This window comes from Lynx rufus, unplaced genomic scaffold (assembly GCF_022079265.1).
Source record: "Lynx rufus isolate CCGP_SWC_20201006 ecotype Redwood Valley unplaced genomic scaffold, mLynRuf1.p SCAF_2, whole genome shotgun sequence".
NCBI lineage: Eukaryota > Metazoa > Chordata > Mammalia > Carnivora > Felidae > Lynx > Lynx rufus.
Window position 1 is genome coordinate 173,794,751 of NW_025814834.1, and position 17,047 is coordinate 173,811,797.

The 17,047-nt window shown below is 36.2% G+C and overlaps 1 protein-coding gene and 1 non-coding gene across 2 annotated transcripts in view; both read right to left on the reverse strand.

The window, feature by feature from the left end:
* Positions 1-17,047, reverse strand: part of HOOK1 (hook microtubule tethering protein 1) — a 68,057-nt gene that overhangs the window by 32,075 nt on the left and 18,935 nt on the right. Inside the window, exons 7-11 of the mRNA XM_047082349.1 lie at positions 16,324-16,374; positions 14,792-14,924; positions 4,632-4,699; positions 2,934-2,996; positions 988-1,071 (exon numbers count right to left, since the gene is read on the reverse strand). Coding sequence (XP_046938305.1) covers positions 988-1,071; positions 2,934-2,996; positions 4,632-4,699; positions 14,792-14,924; positions 16,324-16,374 — 399 coding nt within the window. The remainder of the gene's footprint in view (positions 1-987; positions 1,072-2,933; positions 2,997-4,631; positions 4,700-14,791; positions 14,925-16,323; positions 16,375-17,047) is intronic.
* On the reverse strand, positions 2,107-2,233 carry LOC124516849 (U6atac minor spliceosomal RNA). Its single transcript, XR_006963238.1, has one exon. It is a non-coding gene; the product is annotated as a U6atac minor spliceosomal RNA (small nuclear RNA).

Consider the following 17,047-nt stretch of genomic DNA (forward strand, 5'->3'; position numbering starts at 1 on the left):
CTTTTCCTTATGTGCAAGACTTTACGGATTAGAAATATTACCCAGCCCTGTCAGTCTAGATCTTTATCTCATCAAGCCAGGATGATGCCTCACAACCCTTGTTCCTTGTCTTCTTACTTTTCAGAGAGTAAATTATTTATGTAACTCATTATTTGAACAAAAACGTGCAGTTTACATTTAGCACATTATACCAGTACACTTACCCTTTTGCATAATTTTTTAAGACTTACTGCATAACTTGTGCGTTTGCACTTTTCATATAACAATAACAACAATACGCGCAAATACACATAGTGCTTATGTGCGTCAGGTACTACTCTAAGTGCTTAATGCATAGTAACTCATTTAATCCTCATAAAAACACTCTGGGAGATACACACTATTATCACAACACTTCTCAAGAGAGAAAACTGAACTATAAAGAAATTAAGTAATTTGTTTGAGAGGATACAACCATCTGAATATAGGTGGGCTAGTGTGACCATCTACCCTATTAAACGTTAACTATTGTCTCTCATGCCGAGTTTATTTTGCTAACATGTACATACATGTGAATATAAGAATTATATACACATGGATTCAGATACATGTACATGTTAGCAAAACAAACTTGGTACCTGCATTTAACTGGGAAGGGGAGAAAAGCACTTCTAAATACTTCCATAAATGACCTCATTTAAATATTCGCTCTACGCAGTAGATACTTGAATTTCTCCTTTTTACAAAAGAAACTAAGGGCTCATCTAAATACTTGAAATTCCACAATTAAAATGATTTTCTCAAAGAAATAATCACCAATTTTCAACTCAAAGAGAAAAGTAACTAGGAAGTTCATGCTTGAATGTTCAAGCCTATAACAAACACTTTAAAATTTCCCTCCCTGGAATGGAACCCCTCCTCCAAGCCACTGTGCCAATGAATTATTTACAATAAAACCTCCATAAACTTAAAGAGGAAGTTTCCCTCGGATGGGTTTCTCTTCTGCACCTGCATATCCAGTTCTTGGCACCTTTGCCTCAGTTCTTCCTTTTCCGCTAGTGCTTCTTGAAGTTCTTCCAAGGCCCTTTTAAGCTGAAACAGAAAACGTTCTGACTCTTAGAAAGATGTGTTCTGACACAAGTTGAAAAATATGTGTATGTACACATAGACACGGACATTCAAATTCATCAACAAGTCTACTCTCTTTAAGTCTCCATTTGAACCTTTCTAGGGTTACTATGCAAATTAGACAGCATAGGAAAAGCAGTCGGCACAGGGTCTCTGGGAGGTAGTGGACAGTCAATAAATAAGCGACTACTAGTCAGAGTGAGGGGGAAGATTTTAAGAGGGTGACCAGACGCAAATGGACAGTTGTGTGAAAAAGGTGTTTGGTCATGGGAGAAGGTGCTGATTAGTATAAAACAATGATGAAGACCTAACTGCAGATGGAAACCATGCATCTATAGTGACCTCAATTCAAATAAATGGCTGTGCTTTTCTCTAACAGAGCTCAGCTGCATGGATGCTGCAGTAAAGAAGGGCACTCATTATTGTTTTAGTCGGAGTTTCCCCGATGATCAGGGATGTTGAGCACCCTTTCATGTGTCTGTTGGCCATCTGCACGTCCTCTTTGGAAAAATACCTATTCATGTCTTCTACCCATTTTTAAACTGGATTATTTGTTTTTTGGGTGCTGAGTTTTATAAGCTAACTACAGAGAACACACTGATGGTTATCAGTGGGGAGGTGGGTGGGGGGATGGGGGACACAGGTGGTGGGGATTAAGGAGAGCACTTGTGGTGAGCACCGAGTGTGGCATGGAATTGAATCACTAAATTGTACACCCGAAACTAATGTCATACTGTATGTCAACGAACTGGAATTTAAACAAAAACATTAGAAAATTTTATCTATTAACAAATAAGTCTCAGTTTGTTGTTTCTGTGTGAATATTTACACCATCTCATTAATATTTAAAGCAAAGGTCCCACAGAAATAAAATTTTAGGTAAATCTTCATGAAAAAAAATTTTGTTTTCTGGTTCAATGTGCATTTTTTAAAAAAAACCTGAAGTATCACTAACATAGAATGTTATATTAGTGACATACATCATACAGTGATTCAACAACAAAACGATGGTTAGATGCCCTGAAGGGGGTGACAAGGCCTTAACTGAGCTGTGTGCTGGCAGGCCGGAGGGCCTCTTCCAGCCTTGTGACAGGGAGTGCTAACCTTTTCCCCTTTCACGCATCACTCCTTATGAAATGTTCAAACAGCAGAATATTAGAGGATGTTGTTTAATTTCATTACACAAAATTTAGAAAAAACAGTGTTTAAATTCAAATAGAAATTTCTTAGGAAAATTTTAGTTTGGAATACTTGATGAGATGCCTGGTGACACTTATGAAAAACAGGTGTTCCAAAGTAGAGCAGGAAAAGCACTAGATGCAACGGCCTGTCTCTGTGCCCCTCCCCACAGTCCAGGAGAGTGCCCTCCCCCGTGTGAACCAGCATGCAAGAGAACCTAGAACTGGGGAAAGGGGACTTGAGCGCAGGGTCACGGAGCTGTTTCTTCACAATCAGGAGAGAGGACAGCAACACGACAAAAATTATCATATTAGATAAATGACAACTTAGCAGAATTTTTTCAACTGTCTGCTACTTAACTGTGCAATCATCTAGCATGAGCCACATATATATCAGAAGTTTTGGAAGGAAAGTTCAATGTCACTCATCTCTGAACATGATCATAAAAACTTTTGGAAACCAACACTACTTGCATTCATGAAGGAATTCATAATAATATTCAATTGAGATATTATAGGATAAACAAGCTACATTTCATGGAGGAGAATATTCTTGCATATGTTCGCCTATGTAAGCCTTATGATAGTAACTGGCTAAGGAACTGCATGACTGTTTTCAATACTCTCCCCACATACTAAGATACTTACCTGTTGCTCTAATTCTCCGACAGCATCATTTGTGGGACAGCTCACTATTTCTTTACTCATCAACTAGGAAATTAAAGTAGCAATGTTAAGTACAATAAAGAGACTAAGTTATGACGTAAAAATAAGTTTACTTAAAAGGGCAGTAAAATGCTTTATATTTAGTTTCCCTTGATGATCCTTAGAATATTATTTAAATAAAAACTTTATTAGAGACTTAAGCTAAATAACACAACATTTCAACTATTACATCAGTGGGGACATCAGGAGTAAAGTGTACTTGAAATGCACAGATAAACTTAAAATACTTGTATGCTGAAAAATTGTAATCTAAGTTCTAAAAGATGAACTACTGAATAACACTGAACACATCAAATAATAATAAAAAAAAGATTCTCCCATAAAATTAACACTTTTAAAATACAGCCTTTAAATGAGTGATATAGCAAAATTCCTAATTTGAGAAGTCATTTTAAAAGTAGGAGTTACAATTATATGGAAAAAAAAAATCTTATAAAGATAACCTTTTTGCATATGAAACAGATATATGTACTGTGATGTTTTTTCTTTTCGTTTTTATTTTAATATTTATTCAATTTGTGAGAGAGAGAGAGAGAGACAGAGAGACAGAGATAGTAGGGGAGATGCAGAGAGAGAGGGACACACAGAATCCAAAGCAGGCTCCAGGCTCTGAGCTGTCAATACAGAGCCCAATGCAGGGCTCGAACCCACAAACCGTGAGATCACGACATGAGCTGAAGTTAGATGCTTAACTGACTGAGCCTCCCAGGCACCCCTGTACTATGATGCTTTAAATTCAAGTCAACAATGCAAACTCAGAGCACACACTGCTAACCTCCTGTGAGATGCCTCCTTCCAAATCATGCCCCTGTCAAACTGCTTGTACTCACTAATTCCTCATTCTACCTCCCGTTGGACATCCTCTACCCTGCACTTCAGTCTGATGTTAAGAATCAACATGTACCACGTGAATTCTGAACCGTTCTGGTTCAACCTACACATCTAGATTCGCTTGAACCCAGGCTACCTGACTCCCAAACCTATCACCATATTTGCTCACAGTTTCTCCATTCTGAAAATGAATGTAAGATATGTTTACACACATGCTTTAAAATTTCAAGAAAGACTACTCTAATTGGCAGAAAAAAAGAAAAAATAAAGATTCCTATCTGGTCAGAGGTTGTTTATCCTGCTCAGGTGAAGTTATTTAAGGGAATCTGATAGGGGCACCTGGGTGGCTCAGTTATTAAGTGTCTGACTTCGGCTCAGGTCATGAACTCATGGTCTGTGAGTCGCAGCCCCACATCAGGCCCTGTGCTGACAGCTTGGGGCCTGGAGCCTGCTTTGGATTCTGTGTCTCTGTCTCTCTCTCTGCCCCTCCCCTGCTGTGCTCCGTCTCTCTCTTTCTCAAAAATAAATAAACGTTAAAAAAAAAAAGGGGAACCTGACAATATTAACTTATCTTTTAAAATACAGAAGTACTAAAATTGGGCTTGAAGTCTTTTTAAGATATTTTGGAGAAAGAAAAGAAAGGAAGGCACACTAATTTAAGGTAAATAAACCTGCTGCAAAGGTCAAGTTTATACAAGTAGAAAAATATACATCCATAAGATTTATGTGATAATTTTTGTGTCATTAGGTTTAGGATTTTCATACATAGGTGAAATAATAAAAACTTACCTCTTGAATAGCAGTCATGACCACATGTTGAACAGACTCTTCCAATGTCATTATATTTTGAATATGTTCTGTGATTTAAAAAAAAAGACAGATATGATAAAAAGAATCTACTCTTTCCCATGTTACTTTAGCCATTCAATTAATAGTATAAAAGGTCATTTACCACACATACTTCTTTATGCAAGTATATTTTTCCACAAGAAATAAGTCCACCAAAATTATATAAGCAGAATTAAAATGCCCAAATTTTAAATGTTTTATTTTTCCTAAAGAAGAAAACCTCTACTTTTCTTATAAGAGGAAAAAGAAGAAATTATGATTAATCTTAAAACAATTATGACAATTTCTTCCCTCTTCTTAGATGTTCAGTATTATGGGATGAATTCATACATATTAAATGAACGTTAAATCTTCAGCCCAGAGAATTAAATCTTACCACCTATGTAGTTCATTTCAGGAAGGCTTTCAAAGAAGGGACTTCTACAGCCTCCTACAAACACATACTCAATATTCATCAAGTCTTATCTGAAGGAGATCCTTATGCCTTACCACAAACACACATGCAATAAGTTAAGTCTGTCCCAATATGAAATGAAGAACCATAAGAAAAGGTGTTTCATATATTTACATAATCAACTTTGATGGCATGTTCTCCAGCTAAAACAATTTCCATATAATTCCAAATTTCCAAAAAAACATTATTTTCAAATATTTTTATTGCTTAAATGATTTTCCTGGAACACTCCCGAAAGTTCTCTAAATCTTTCTTTTATTTGTGAAGAACTGGACAAAGATTCTGACAGATTTTGATATGCACCTGACCACTAGGTGGGGAGTGGGAGGGGAAGGGGAAGAGTTAAGTAGAGAAAGCACAGGCAATGCAAGGATTTCCTTTAACTGGATTTTCTGGGTAACGGAGAGTTTCAAGTCTGCTGAAACCTTCAAAAAAATTATCTCTTTTCCCACCAAGATAAATATGGTACTATTAACCAAACAAGTTCATTCTTTCAAGACTGAGACTATTGCAATACCTTGGAATCATTTCGAAATCAATTCTCATTGCAAAGTATAAAGGTGTGGAAGCTGTTTTACATGCTGGGTGTATTTTAGGTTTCAATTAAATTACTGCAAGTTTTTTTTTTTCATTTATTTGCTCACTCCTAAAATCTGAGAGCCCACATATCTCCAAAATTAAATCCAATTAGGTAACACTGATGTGTTTAACAAGACAGTGAAACTATTTCTTTATATTTACCACTTGCTAAACTTTTATTTACGTACGCTGAAATTGAATTTCCTTTCAAAATTCTGGGGACAAAAATTCTATTAATGCTTGGAACTAAATTATGAAAATAATATTAAAATTCATGGAAGGCAACAAAAATCATAACACGGGAAAATTACACCTGAAAATGTCAATTATAACTTAGAATAGGAAGAACTGATTAATTCACAAGAAAAGAGATGAAATGAGACAAAAGAACAGATATTAAATAGTGCAGACAAAATACAGTGAAAGCCCAAAGTTACTTTTTTGAAAAAGACTATTAAAACTGACAAATGTGGAAAAGATGGCAGAGTAAGAGGATGCTAAACTTGTCCCAGAGACACACCAAGGCAACAGCTACATCTATGCAAAACTAACTCTGAAAATGACCTAAAGACTAGTGAAACAGGCCTTCCTTAGCTAGTCTGAGAGAGAAGGCCACATATAAAGGGTGGGGGGGGGGCAAAGACATGGTTGGGAACCAAATCCCCAGTGGGACCAACCACAAACAGGATAGGCAATACAAGGATGGAGAAGCGAGATCAGACCCCACACTGGGCAACCCTGTGTCTGATGAGTCCCTATAATATCTGACTTAACACTGGGAGCTTTAAAAATCAGCAACGCCAAGAGAGTTTCCTACTGAAGGCAATAGGAAACAGAGTCCCATCCTCCCCCACCCCCCTAAAGAGCCAGCACACTAAATAACTCAGCCCTAGACACAGCACAGAAGCAGCAGTTTGAAAAGCACCTGGGGTATACATGAAGGAAATTCAGTGACTAATCTCAGAGTATGTGCATGAAGGGCAGGATCTGCAGATTCCTCCCAGGGAAAAATGCTGGCTAGTGCCACTTTTCTTCCCTCCCCCACTAAGGAGATGCTTCTGGGAGCCAGTTCTAACACTCTCCTTCTAGCTCGCTAATGCCACAAGCTCTGCCCCAGTGCTACCCTGCAGACATGCCCCACCCAACCTGCCTGCTTTGGCAGGCAACCCTGCAAATTAGCTCCAGCTCGGCCACACCTGACAGGTAGCACTGGCCAGGCCTGTCCCACTCCATAGTTCTCCAACGCTGAGGAGGTGAGTAAATAATCCCAAACATGAGCACAGCTGCAATTCCTGCAGCTAGGCCTCTTAGTTGGCTGCACAGGGAGTAAGCCCTGCTCTTCAGTGAGACTTACAGCTGTGGCATAGAGGCTAACTGCAGGTGGCTAGGCTGACCACTAGCCCCACCCACCAACTGGCCCATGGCAGCCTCAGCCTGGCCTCTCAATAGCACTGGGAGTAAATCCTGCCCAGTGCATCCACAGCAGGTAAAGCAGGTGACTGCAGCTAGCTGGGCTGAAGGTTATGATGGCCCAGCCACAAGTGTAGGGCACAGGCAGCCCATGTAGGGGATACTCCTGGAGCACCTAGTTCTGATGACCAGGAGGGACTGTGCTGTAAGACACTTTTCCATACCAGGCCACTATCTTCAAGACCAGAAGAAGTAGCTGACCTACCTAATATACACAGAAATAAACACAGAGAGTTAGACAAAATCAGGAGACAGAAGTATATACCCCAAATGAAAGAACAAGACAAAATCATGGTTAAAGAGCTAAATGAAACAGAGGTAAGCAACATGCCTGATAATCAAAGACACTCCCTGGACTTGAGAAAAGAGTGCATGAACTCTGTGAAAACTTCATGAGATGGAAAATATAAAAAAAAGAACCAGTCAGGGCTGAAAAATTCAATAACTGAAATGAAAAATGCACTAGAGGGAATCAACAGCAGATCTGATGATGCAAAAGAACAAATCAGCGATCTGGAAGACAGAGTGACAGAAAGCACCCAAGCTGAACAGCAAAAAGAAAAAAGCAAGAAAAAAAAAAGAAGAACAGGTTAAGGGAACTCTACAACATTACCACACATAACATTCATATTATTAGGGGGTCCCACAAGGAGAAGATAGAAGGAACGCAGAAAATTGTTTGAAGAAATAACAGCTGGAAACTTGCCTAATTTGGGGAAACAAATATCCAGGTCCAGACAGCACACAGAGCGTCCAACAGGATGAATACAAGGAGGATTACACCAAGATAAATATAATTAAAATGAAATAACGATAGAGAATTTTAAAAGGAGCAAGAGAAAATAAAAATGTTATACATAAGGACAATTCCATAAGGCTATCAGTTGAATTTTCAGCAGAAACTTTGTAGACCAGAAGGAAGTAGCATGATATATTCAAAGAGCTGAATGGAAAAAACCTTACAAACAAGAATACGCTACACAACAAAGTTATCACTGAGAAGTGAAGGAAAGATAAACGGTCTCTGAGACAAACAAAAGTTAAACAAGTTCATCCATCATTAACTCAGCCTAACAAGAAATTTTAAAAGGAATTCTTTAAGTGGGAAACAAAAGATATAACCAGATGTAAGAATATTATGAAGGGAAAATGTTTCACAGGTAAAAGCAAATGTATTTTAAGGGCAGTAGATTAATTACTTATAAAGCCAGTATGGAGATGAAACACAAAAGCAGTAAAATCATTTATATCTACAAAAATTAGCCAAAGGATACAAAAGAAATAAAAGGATGTAAACTATTACATTATATATGTAATGTGAAGAAGGAAGTAAATATTTAGTGCTTTCAAAATGTGTTCAAACTTAAGTGACTTAATATAAATATCAACATAATATAAATTGTCAAACACACAGGATATTATACATCAACCCAGTGGCAACCACAAATCAAAAACCTATAATAGATACACAAAACATAGAGAGAAAGGAATCCAAGCATAACTCTAAAGAAAGACATCAAACCACAAGAGAGCAAGAGAAGAAAGGAACAAAGAACTATAAAAAAAAAAAATCAGAAAACTATTAACAAAAGGGTAATAAGTATATTCTTATCAATAATTATTTTAAATGTCAATGGACTAAATGCTCTAATCAAAAGACACAGAGTGACATAATGGATAAGAAAACAAGACCCAGGGCGCCTGGGTGGCTCAGTCGGTTAAGCATCCGACTTCAGTTAGGTCATGATCTCACAGTCTGTGAGTTCGAGCCCCGCGTTGAGCTCTGTGCTGACACCTCAGAGCCTGGAGCCTGTTTCAGATTCTGTGACTCCTCTTCTCTCTGCCCCTCCGCTTCTCACGCTCTGTCTCTGTCTCTCTCTCTCTCTCAAAAATAAATAAACATTTTAAAAAAATTAAAAAAAAAAAAAAGAAAACAAGACCCATCTAGGGGCGCCTGGGTGGCTCAGTTTGTTGGACATCCAACTTCAGCTTGGGTCATGATCTCACGGTTTGTGGGCTCAAGTCCCACATCGGGTTCTGTGCTGACAGCTTGGAGCCTGGAGCCTGCTTCAGATTCTGTGTCTCCCTCTCTCTCTGCCCCATTCACGCTCTTTCTGTCTCAAAAACAAATAAACATTAAAAAAAAAGAAAAAACTAATCTATATGTTAAATCTATATGAGCCTACAAGACACTCACTTCAGATCTACAGACACAAATAGACTGAAAGTGAAGAGATGGAAAACAATATTCCATGAAAATGGAATAAGGGGGGGGGGAAATGCCAGGATAGCAATACTTATATCAGATAAAATAGACTTTAAAACAAAGACTGCAGCAAAGGGACAAAGAAGGGCATTGCATAATAATAAAGGGATCATTCCAACAAGAGGATATAACAATTGTAAATATCTATGTACCCAACAAAGAGACACCTAAATACATAAAGCAAATACTAACAGTCATAAAGGGAGAAACTGACAGAAATACAATAGTAGAGGACTTAGCATCTCACTTATATCATTGGATAGACCATTCAGACAGAAAATCAACCAGGTAACAGTGACTTTGAATGACACATTTAATCAGATGGACTGAACAGATATATACAAAACATCCCATCCCAAGACAGCATAATACACATTCTTTTCAAGTGTGCATGAAACATTCTTCAGGAAAGATCACATGTTGATACAAAACAGAGCTCAATAAATTTAAGAAGACGGAAATAATAATAAGCATCATTTCCAACTACAATGGTATGAAACTAGAAATCAAGTTAAAAACAAAAACTGGAAAAAAACCCCACACATACAAGAAGGCTAAACAACATGCTACTAAACAACCAATGGGTTACAGAGAAATCAGAGGAAATACATGGAGACAAATGGAAATGAAAACACAAGAGTCCAAAATCTTTGGGATGCAGCAAAAGCTGTTTTAAGAGGGAAGTTTACAGCAAACCAGACTATCTCAAGAAACAAGAAAAATCCCAAACAACCTAATCTTACACCTAATGAAACCAGAAAAGGAAGAACAAGGCTTAAAGTTAATAGAAGAAAGGAAATAACGATTAGAGTAAAATTAAGGAAAGAGACTAAAAAACAATAGAAATGAAATGAAACCAAGAACTGGTTATTTGAAAAGATGAAATTGATAAACCTTTAACCAGTCTCATCAAGAGTCAAAAAAAAAAAGTCAAATAAATAAAATCAAAAATGAAAGAGAAGAAATAGTAACTGATGCCACAGAAATACAAAGAATTACAACAGAATATTTTGAAAAATTGTATACCAACAAATTACACAACCTAGAAGAAATGGGTAAATTCCTAGAAACATATGATTTTCTAAAATGGAATCAGGAATAAAAAGAAAATTTAAACAGACTTATTACTAGTAATGAAACTGAATCAGTAATTAAAAAACAAAACAAAACAAAACAAAAAACCTCCCAATAAACAAATGTCCAGGACCAGCCGGCTTCACAGTAAATTCTACCAAACATTTAAAGAAGAGTTAATACCTATTCTTCTCAAACTATTCCAAAAAATAGAAGAGGAAGGAAAACTTCCAAATTGATCCCATGAGGCCAACACTACCGTGATACCAAAAGCAGATCAAGACTCCACTAAAAAAGATAACTACAGGCCAATAACTCTGACAAACACAGATGCCAAAATCCTCAACAAAATATTAGCAAAACACATTCAATAACACTTTAAGGATCATTCACTACAATTAAGTGAGATTTATTCCAGGAAGGCCAGGGTGGTTCAATATTCACACATCAATGTGATACATCACATCAACAACAGGACTGATAAAAACCATGTGATCACATCAAAAGATGCATAAAAGCATATGACAAAGTACAATATCCATTTATGATAAAAACCCTCAACGAAGTAGTTTTGGAGGGAACATATCTCAACATAATAAAGGTCATATAAAAAAATCTCACAGGTAACATCATACTCAATGATGAAACACTGAAAACTTTTCCTCTAAGATCAGTATCAAGGTAAGGCTGTCCACTCTCACCACTTTTATTCAGCACAGTACTACTGTAAGTCCTAGCTGCGACAACCGCAGAAAAGTAAGGAAGTAAAAGGCACCCAAACTGGTAAGGAGGAAGTTAAATCATCACTATTTGCAGATGACAAACTACTGTGTATAGAGAACACTAAAGACCCCACCAAAAATCTACTACAATTAATAAATGAGGTGAAGATGGAGGATACAAAATCAATATAAAGAAATCTGGTGTGTTTCTACATACTAACAATGAAGTGGCAGAAACATACTAAGAAAACAATCCCATTTACAACTATGCCAAAATAAAATACCTAGGAATAAATTTAACCAATAAAGTGAAAGACCAGTACTCTGAAATCTGAAAGAAATTGAAGATGACACAAATGGAAAGATGTACCATGCTCATCGACTGAAAGAATTAATATTGTTAAATGTCCATACTACCCAAACATCTACAGGTTCATTGCAATCCCTATCGAAATGCCAAAAGCATTTTTCAAAGAACTAGAATAAATAATCTTAAAACCTGTATGGAACCACAAAAAAACTTGAATAGCCAAAGCAATGTTGAGAAAGAACAACAAAGCTGGAGGTATCACAATCCCAGGTTTCGAGATGTACTACAAAGCTGTGGTAATTGGAATAGTCTGGTACTGGCACAAGAGACACATAGATTAGTGCAATAGGATACAGAGCCCAGAAATATACCCACACCTATCCGGTCAATTAATCAATGACAAAGAAGTCAAGAATATACAATGGAGGGGTGCCTGGGAGGCTCAGTTGGTTAAGCATCTGACTTCAGATCAGATCATGATCCTGTGGTTTGTGGGTTTGAGCCCCGCATCGGGCTCTGTGCTGACAGCTCAGAGCCAGAAGCCTGCTTTGGATTCTGTGTCTTCCTCTCTGCCCCTCCCGCTCTCTCTCCGTCCCTTTCTCTCTCTCTCTCCCCCTCTCTCTTTTTCGCTCTCAAAAATGAATAAAAGTTAAGAAAAAAAAAGAATATACAATAGAAAAAAGACAGTCTCTCCAATAAATGGTGCTGGGAAACCTGTGAGACCTAAGCCGTAAAACTCCTAACAGAAAACATAGGCAGTAATCTCCTGAACATCAGCCTCAGCAACATATTTATGGATATGTCTCCTGAGGCAAGACAGTCCACTGAGTAGAAGATAACTGCAAATTATCTATCTAATAAGGAGTTAATATACAAAATACATGATGAACTTCTACAGCTCAACACCAAAAATACAAACAACCTGATTTAAGAATGAGAGGACCCCAACATTTTTCCAGAGAATAAAAACAACTGACCAACAGGTACATGAAAAGATGCTCAACATCACTAACAATCAGGGAAATGCAAATCAAAACCACAATAAGATATCACCTCATACCAGTCAGAATGGCTATAATAAAAAACACAAGAAATAACAAGTGTTGGCGAGGATGTGGAGGAAAAGGAACCCTCATGTACTGTTGGTAGGAATATATAATGGTGCAACTACTGTGGAAGACAGTATGGAGGTTCCTCAAAAACATAGATACAGAAATACTATACAACCCAGTAATTCTACCACAGGGTATTTAACCAAAGAAAATGTAAACACTAATTTGAAAAGATACATGCACCCCTATGTTGATTGCAGTATTATTTACAATAGCCAAGGTATGGAAGCAACCCAAATATCTGTCAATAGATGAATGAATAAAGAAGAAGAAGTCTACATACACAGGACAGAATATTACTCAGCCACAGCCAAAGAATGAGAGCTGGCGTTCTCAACAAATGGATGGGTCTAAAAAGTATGATGGTAAGTGAAAGGAGTCAGTCAGATAAAGACAAATACCATATGATTTCACTTATATGGTTGTTAGAGAAGGGGTGAGTGGGAGAATGGGTGAAACAGATACAGGGAATTAAGAGGTGCAAACTTAAAGTTATAAAATAAATTAGTCACAGTAATGAAAGTACAGCCTAGGGAATATAGTAAATAACACCGTAATAACATTGGAGACAGATGGTGACTGCACTAACCATGGTGAGCACTGAGTAATGTACAGAAGTGTCAAATCAATATGCTGTACACCAGAAACTAATATAAAATTGAATGTCAATTACACTTCAATAAAAAAACTGACAAATGTGCTAAAATTAAGCAAACAGATGTTATAAATAACCAGTAGCTGAAAGAGAAACAAAGCATTAATCAAATAAAAAATAAAAAGGATCACAATAACAGAAAATTGCTAGATTTATAAATTAATTGCTATTTGTCAATTTGTAATTAAAATGTATGAAAGTGTTAATAACTTTTGATGACCAAATTCTCCTTATTTTTGTGAAAAACCCCAATACATAGATCTTTGACACTATCTCTGAAAAATAAAAGCCTGTGGAGAAATACTCACTTGCCCTAGAAAAAAATAGCTAGTTGATGATAGAGATGAACTAATACCAAGATTTTCTGATACCCAGTCGCTGTCCTTTTTTATTGAGAAGCAATTAATTTCTGGGGCGCTTGGGTGGTTAAGTCGGTTGAGCATCCGACTTCAGTTCAGGTCATGATCTCATGGTTCATGAGTTTGAGATCCATATCAGGCTCTGTGCTGACAGTACAGAACCCGCTGGGGATTCTCTCTCCCTCTTTCTCTGTCCCTTCCCCGCTCATGCTCTCTCCAGCTCTCTCAGAATAAATAAATAAACTTAAAAAAACAAAGCAATTAGTTTCATATATTTTATCTTTCTCCTTCCTGAGTTTGTTCTTATTGAATGTAACCTGCCTCATATTATTACTTCAATAGATAATGTTGAACTTGTCTTCTAAAATCCTGGCTTACAGTTTTTTACAAACTTAAGCACCCAACATTCTCTCATAAAGGTGATGTACTGACCAAGTTTGGATGACTCCTGCAAAAGACATCACCAACAAAAATCTCACCACCCAGACTGATGCAAGACTCTGAAGGAAGTAAATTTTGGTGTGTTCCATTCAATATTTCACTCACTACATGCAACCAAAAATGATCTTTTTGTATTCACTAGGATATGAGTCACTGTTTTTGGATATACCAATATAACAATTACATTTGTGTCATCAGATTGCTTAAGTGGAGGATACGCTGGACAGGCATTCTTCTGAAAAGAGCAGAATATCATCTGAGGAAGCTTGGGTTATAACTTAGTATCTGCATATTTATTTATAAAAATCTGAATCAGCCTAAGATTCTATCTTTTATCAGAAAATGTAGCAGATGAACAAGTACAATTTTTACTAAATATCCACTAAGTCCTAGCACTGAATATTATAAATTAAATTAATTAAACTAAAATACATTTAATTTAGCCACTGAATATAAATCTCAGAATCCAGGCACAACTAAGATTTGTAACTTATTAATGGCAGAACAGGGATAGAATTAAGATCTCCTAGGCTACATTTCCAGGTGATTTGTGCAAGATGCAACAGTGAATTTTTAGGCTACTTTCTATAACAATGTAGGTTGTTCCTAGAAAGTAAATATTCCCAGATTGACTTTGAATTGATTGAAATTCACTTACCTTGCTTCTTTTCACAATTGACGGCACAACCTAAAATAAGCTGGAGCAACCTCCCTAGCTCCACAGAATCTGAACATTCAGTTATTTGGTTCAAATCAGGGATGAGTTCTTCAGAAATCTGCTGCCCCAAAAACTGCAGTAGTGAGACAATAAATTAGATCACTCATTTATGTAGATTACAAAGAATTCATTACATTTAATTATCACAAGGAAAATAAATTATAAATAGGATCATGAGATAAATCAACAAACTGATATATCCATAATTATTTACTACAACCAGTAAGCAAAGTTCAAGCAGCATCCCAAAATTTTGAGTAACAAACCAACAGCAACTAAAATGGTTTTACATCAATATCCTTTGATCCCACTGTCAAAGGGATTAAGAAACCCCTAGCCTGATCTATTATGACAAAAGTTACACCTTTCCAAAAATAGATTTACGTAAGCCAAAAGATATGCATAATATTTTGACGCATGATTGAATAACAGAAACCATAATATAAATCATCACACTTACAAAAGAACAGCAAATCTAACAAATACAATGGATTAATCTTTCCTTATCTTTTTTTAGCATTTTAAAAAATTTTCTTGATGTTAAAAGTTCCAAAATGAGTTTTCGGCATTAGTAAATTGAAATTTTTCAGTCTTTAAAATTATTTGGAAAAAATTACAAGTGTAAATATGTGACAACTTTAAAAAACAGAAACCAGGGCGCCTGGATGGCTCAGTCAGTTAAGCACCTAACTCTTAATTTCAGCTTAGGCAGTGATCTCATAGTTTTGTGAGTTCAAGCCCGACGTTGGGCTCTGAGCTGACAGTGCATAGCCGGCTTGAGATTCTTCCTCTCTCTTTGCCCCTCCCCTGCTCGCACTCTCTCTTTCTCAAAAATAAAGAAAACATTAAAAAATTTAAAAGAGTAAAAATAGAAACCAAGTATTTTAATGGCAAAACCAAACCAAAAGATTGCAAACATAAGCAATAAACTTTCTTATATCAAATAACCCTATTAGAAACTTGTTATGGTATTGAATAAGAAAAAAACAAAAAAACTACTTGAATAATGTACTATCTAAAGTGACTTTAATACTACTTCCATTTTGCTTTTTTCTATTTCACTTGCACAAAAGTATAATTTCACAGTATACCTTTGCTGCTGCTTGCACTGAAAAGAAATGTCAAAATAATACTTACATAGGAAATACTTCAACTTAATTATAAAATCTATTTGTACAGACTTTGCATTTTTTAAAATCAAGTCATACAGAAATGACAGTAATTCAATTGTAGAAAATAACAATTTCAGGAGTACCAATATAGAAGGAACATTATTTTACAAACCAATATATTAGTTTAAGCCTATTCATGTTCACAAAATTTGAGTGTTCTGAACATGGCAAAAAACAATATATTCTAATTATGAATTACATTTCAGTAAAATGTTATAAACTAAAATCCAAGTTTTTTTTAGTGTCAATATAATTATCATATATGATTTGGTATTTAAACAAATCAGATGTTTTTCATACCTCATTGTAATAACTCATAATTCCTTGAAGTACCTTCTTTAAATTACTAGCCTAATGGAAAAAAAAAATAAGAATTCAATGAATTATTTCACATTAGTAATGAAGGAAAATTTATGCCAATGTGAAAGACATAAGAACTCTGGCCTCATAAAAATGACAACAAAAACATATATTAGAGTTTTATAGATACAAGCATATGATATTTTTTAAACATGAAAGCTTTAATCGGAGTTTGATTAAAAATGTCTTCATGCTTACATAGGTTAACCAGGGTGATTCTATTTAAAATGGGACGCAATGAGGAAAAGTACAACTTTAAAGATTTAGCTTTGACTATGTTCACCTCCAGTCATGAATGAGTACCAAGGTTTCTACTTATTCTCTTGCCAAAAACAACAGAAAACAGGACAAAATACAAAGAAACAACTGTTTCCAAGCTTTAGCCATTGAGCAGGATGGAACTCTAATTTCTGAGAGAAGGAAAACAAAAAGATGAGTCCAACTCTAGTCCAAGATTTCTCTCTGGAGGGGATTTTCATTCCATGGAATGGAGTGGTAGAACCTGAACAAAGCCTGAGGTTCTCCTTGAGTTGAGGAGTTAGACTTCAGAAGTTCAGGAAGGTCAAGGTAGTTAGACTTTGTAGGCAGACAAATGAAGAGGTGAGCACTATGGAGGAAAAGAGCTCTGGAAATCTACACAGTGTTTTGTGTCTTTCAGCTGAAT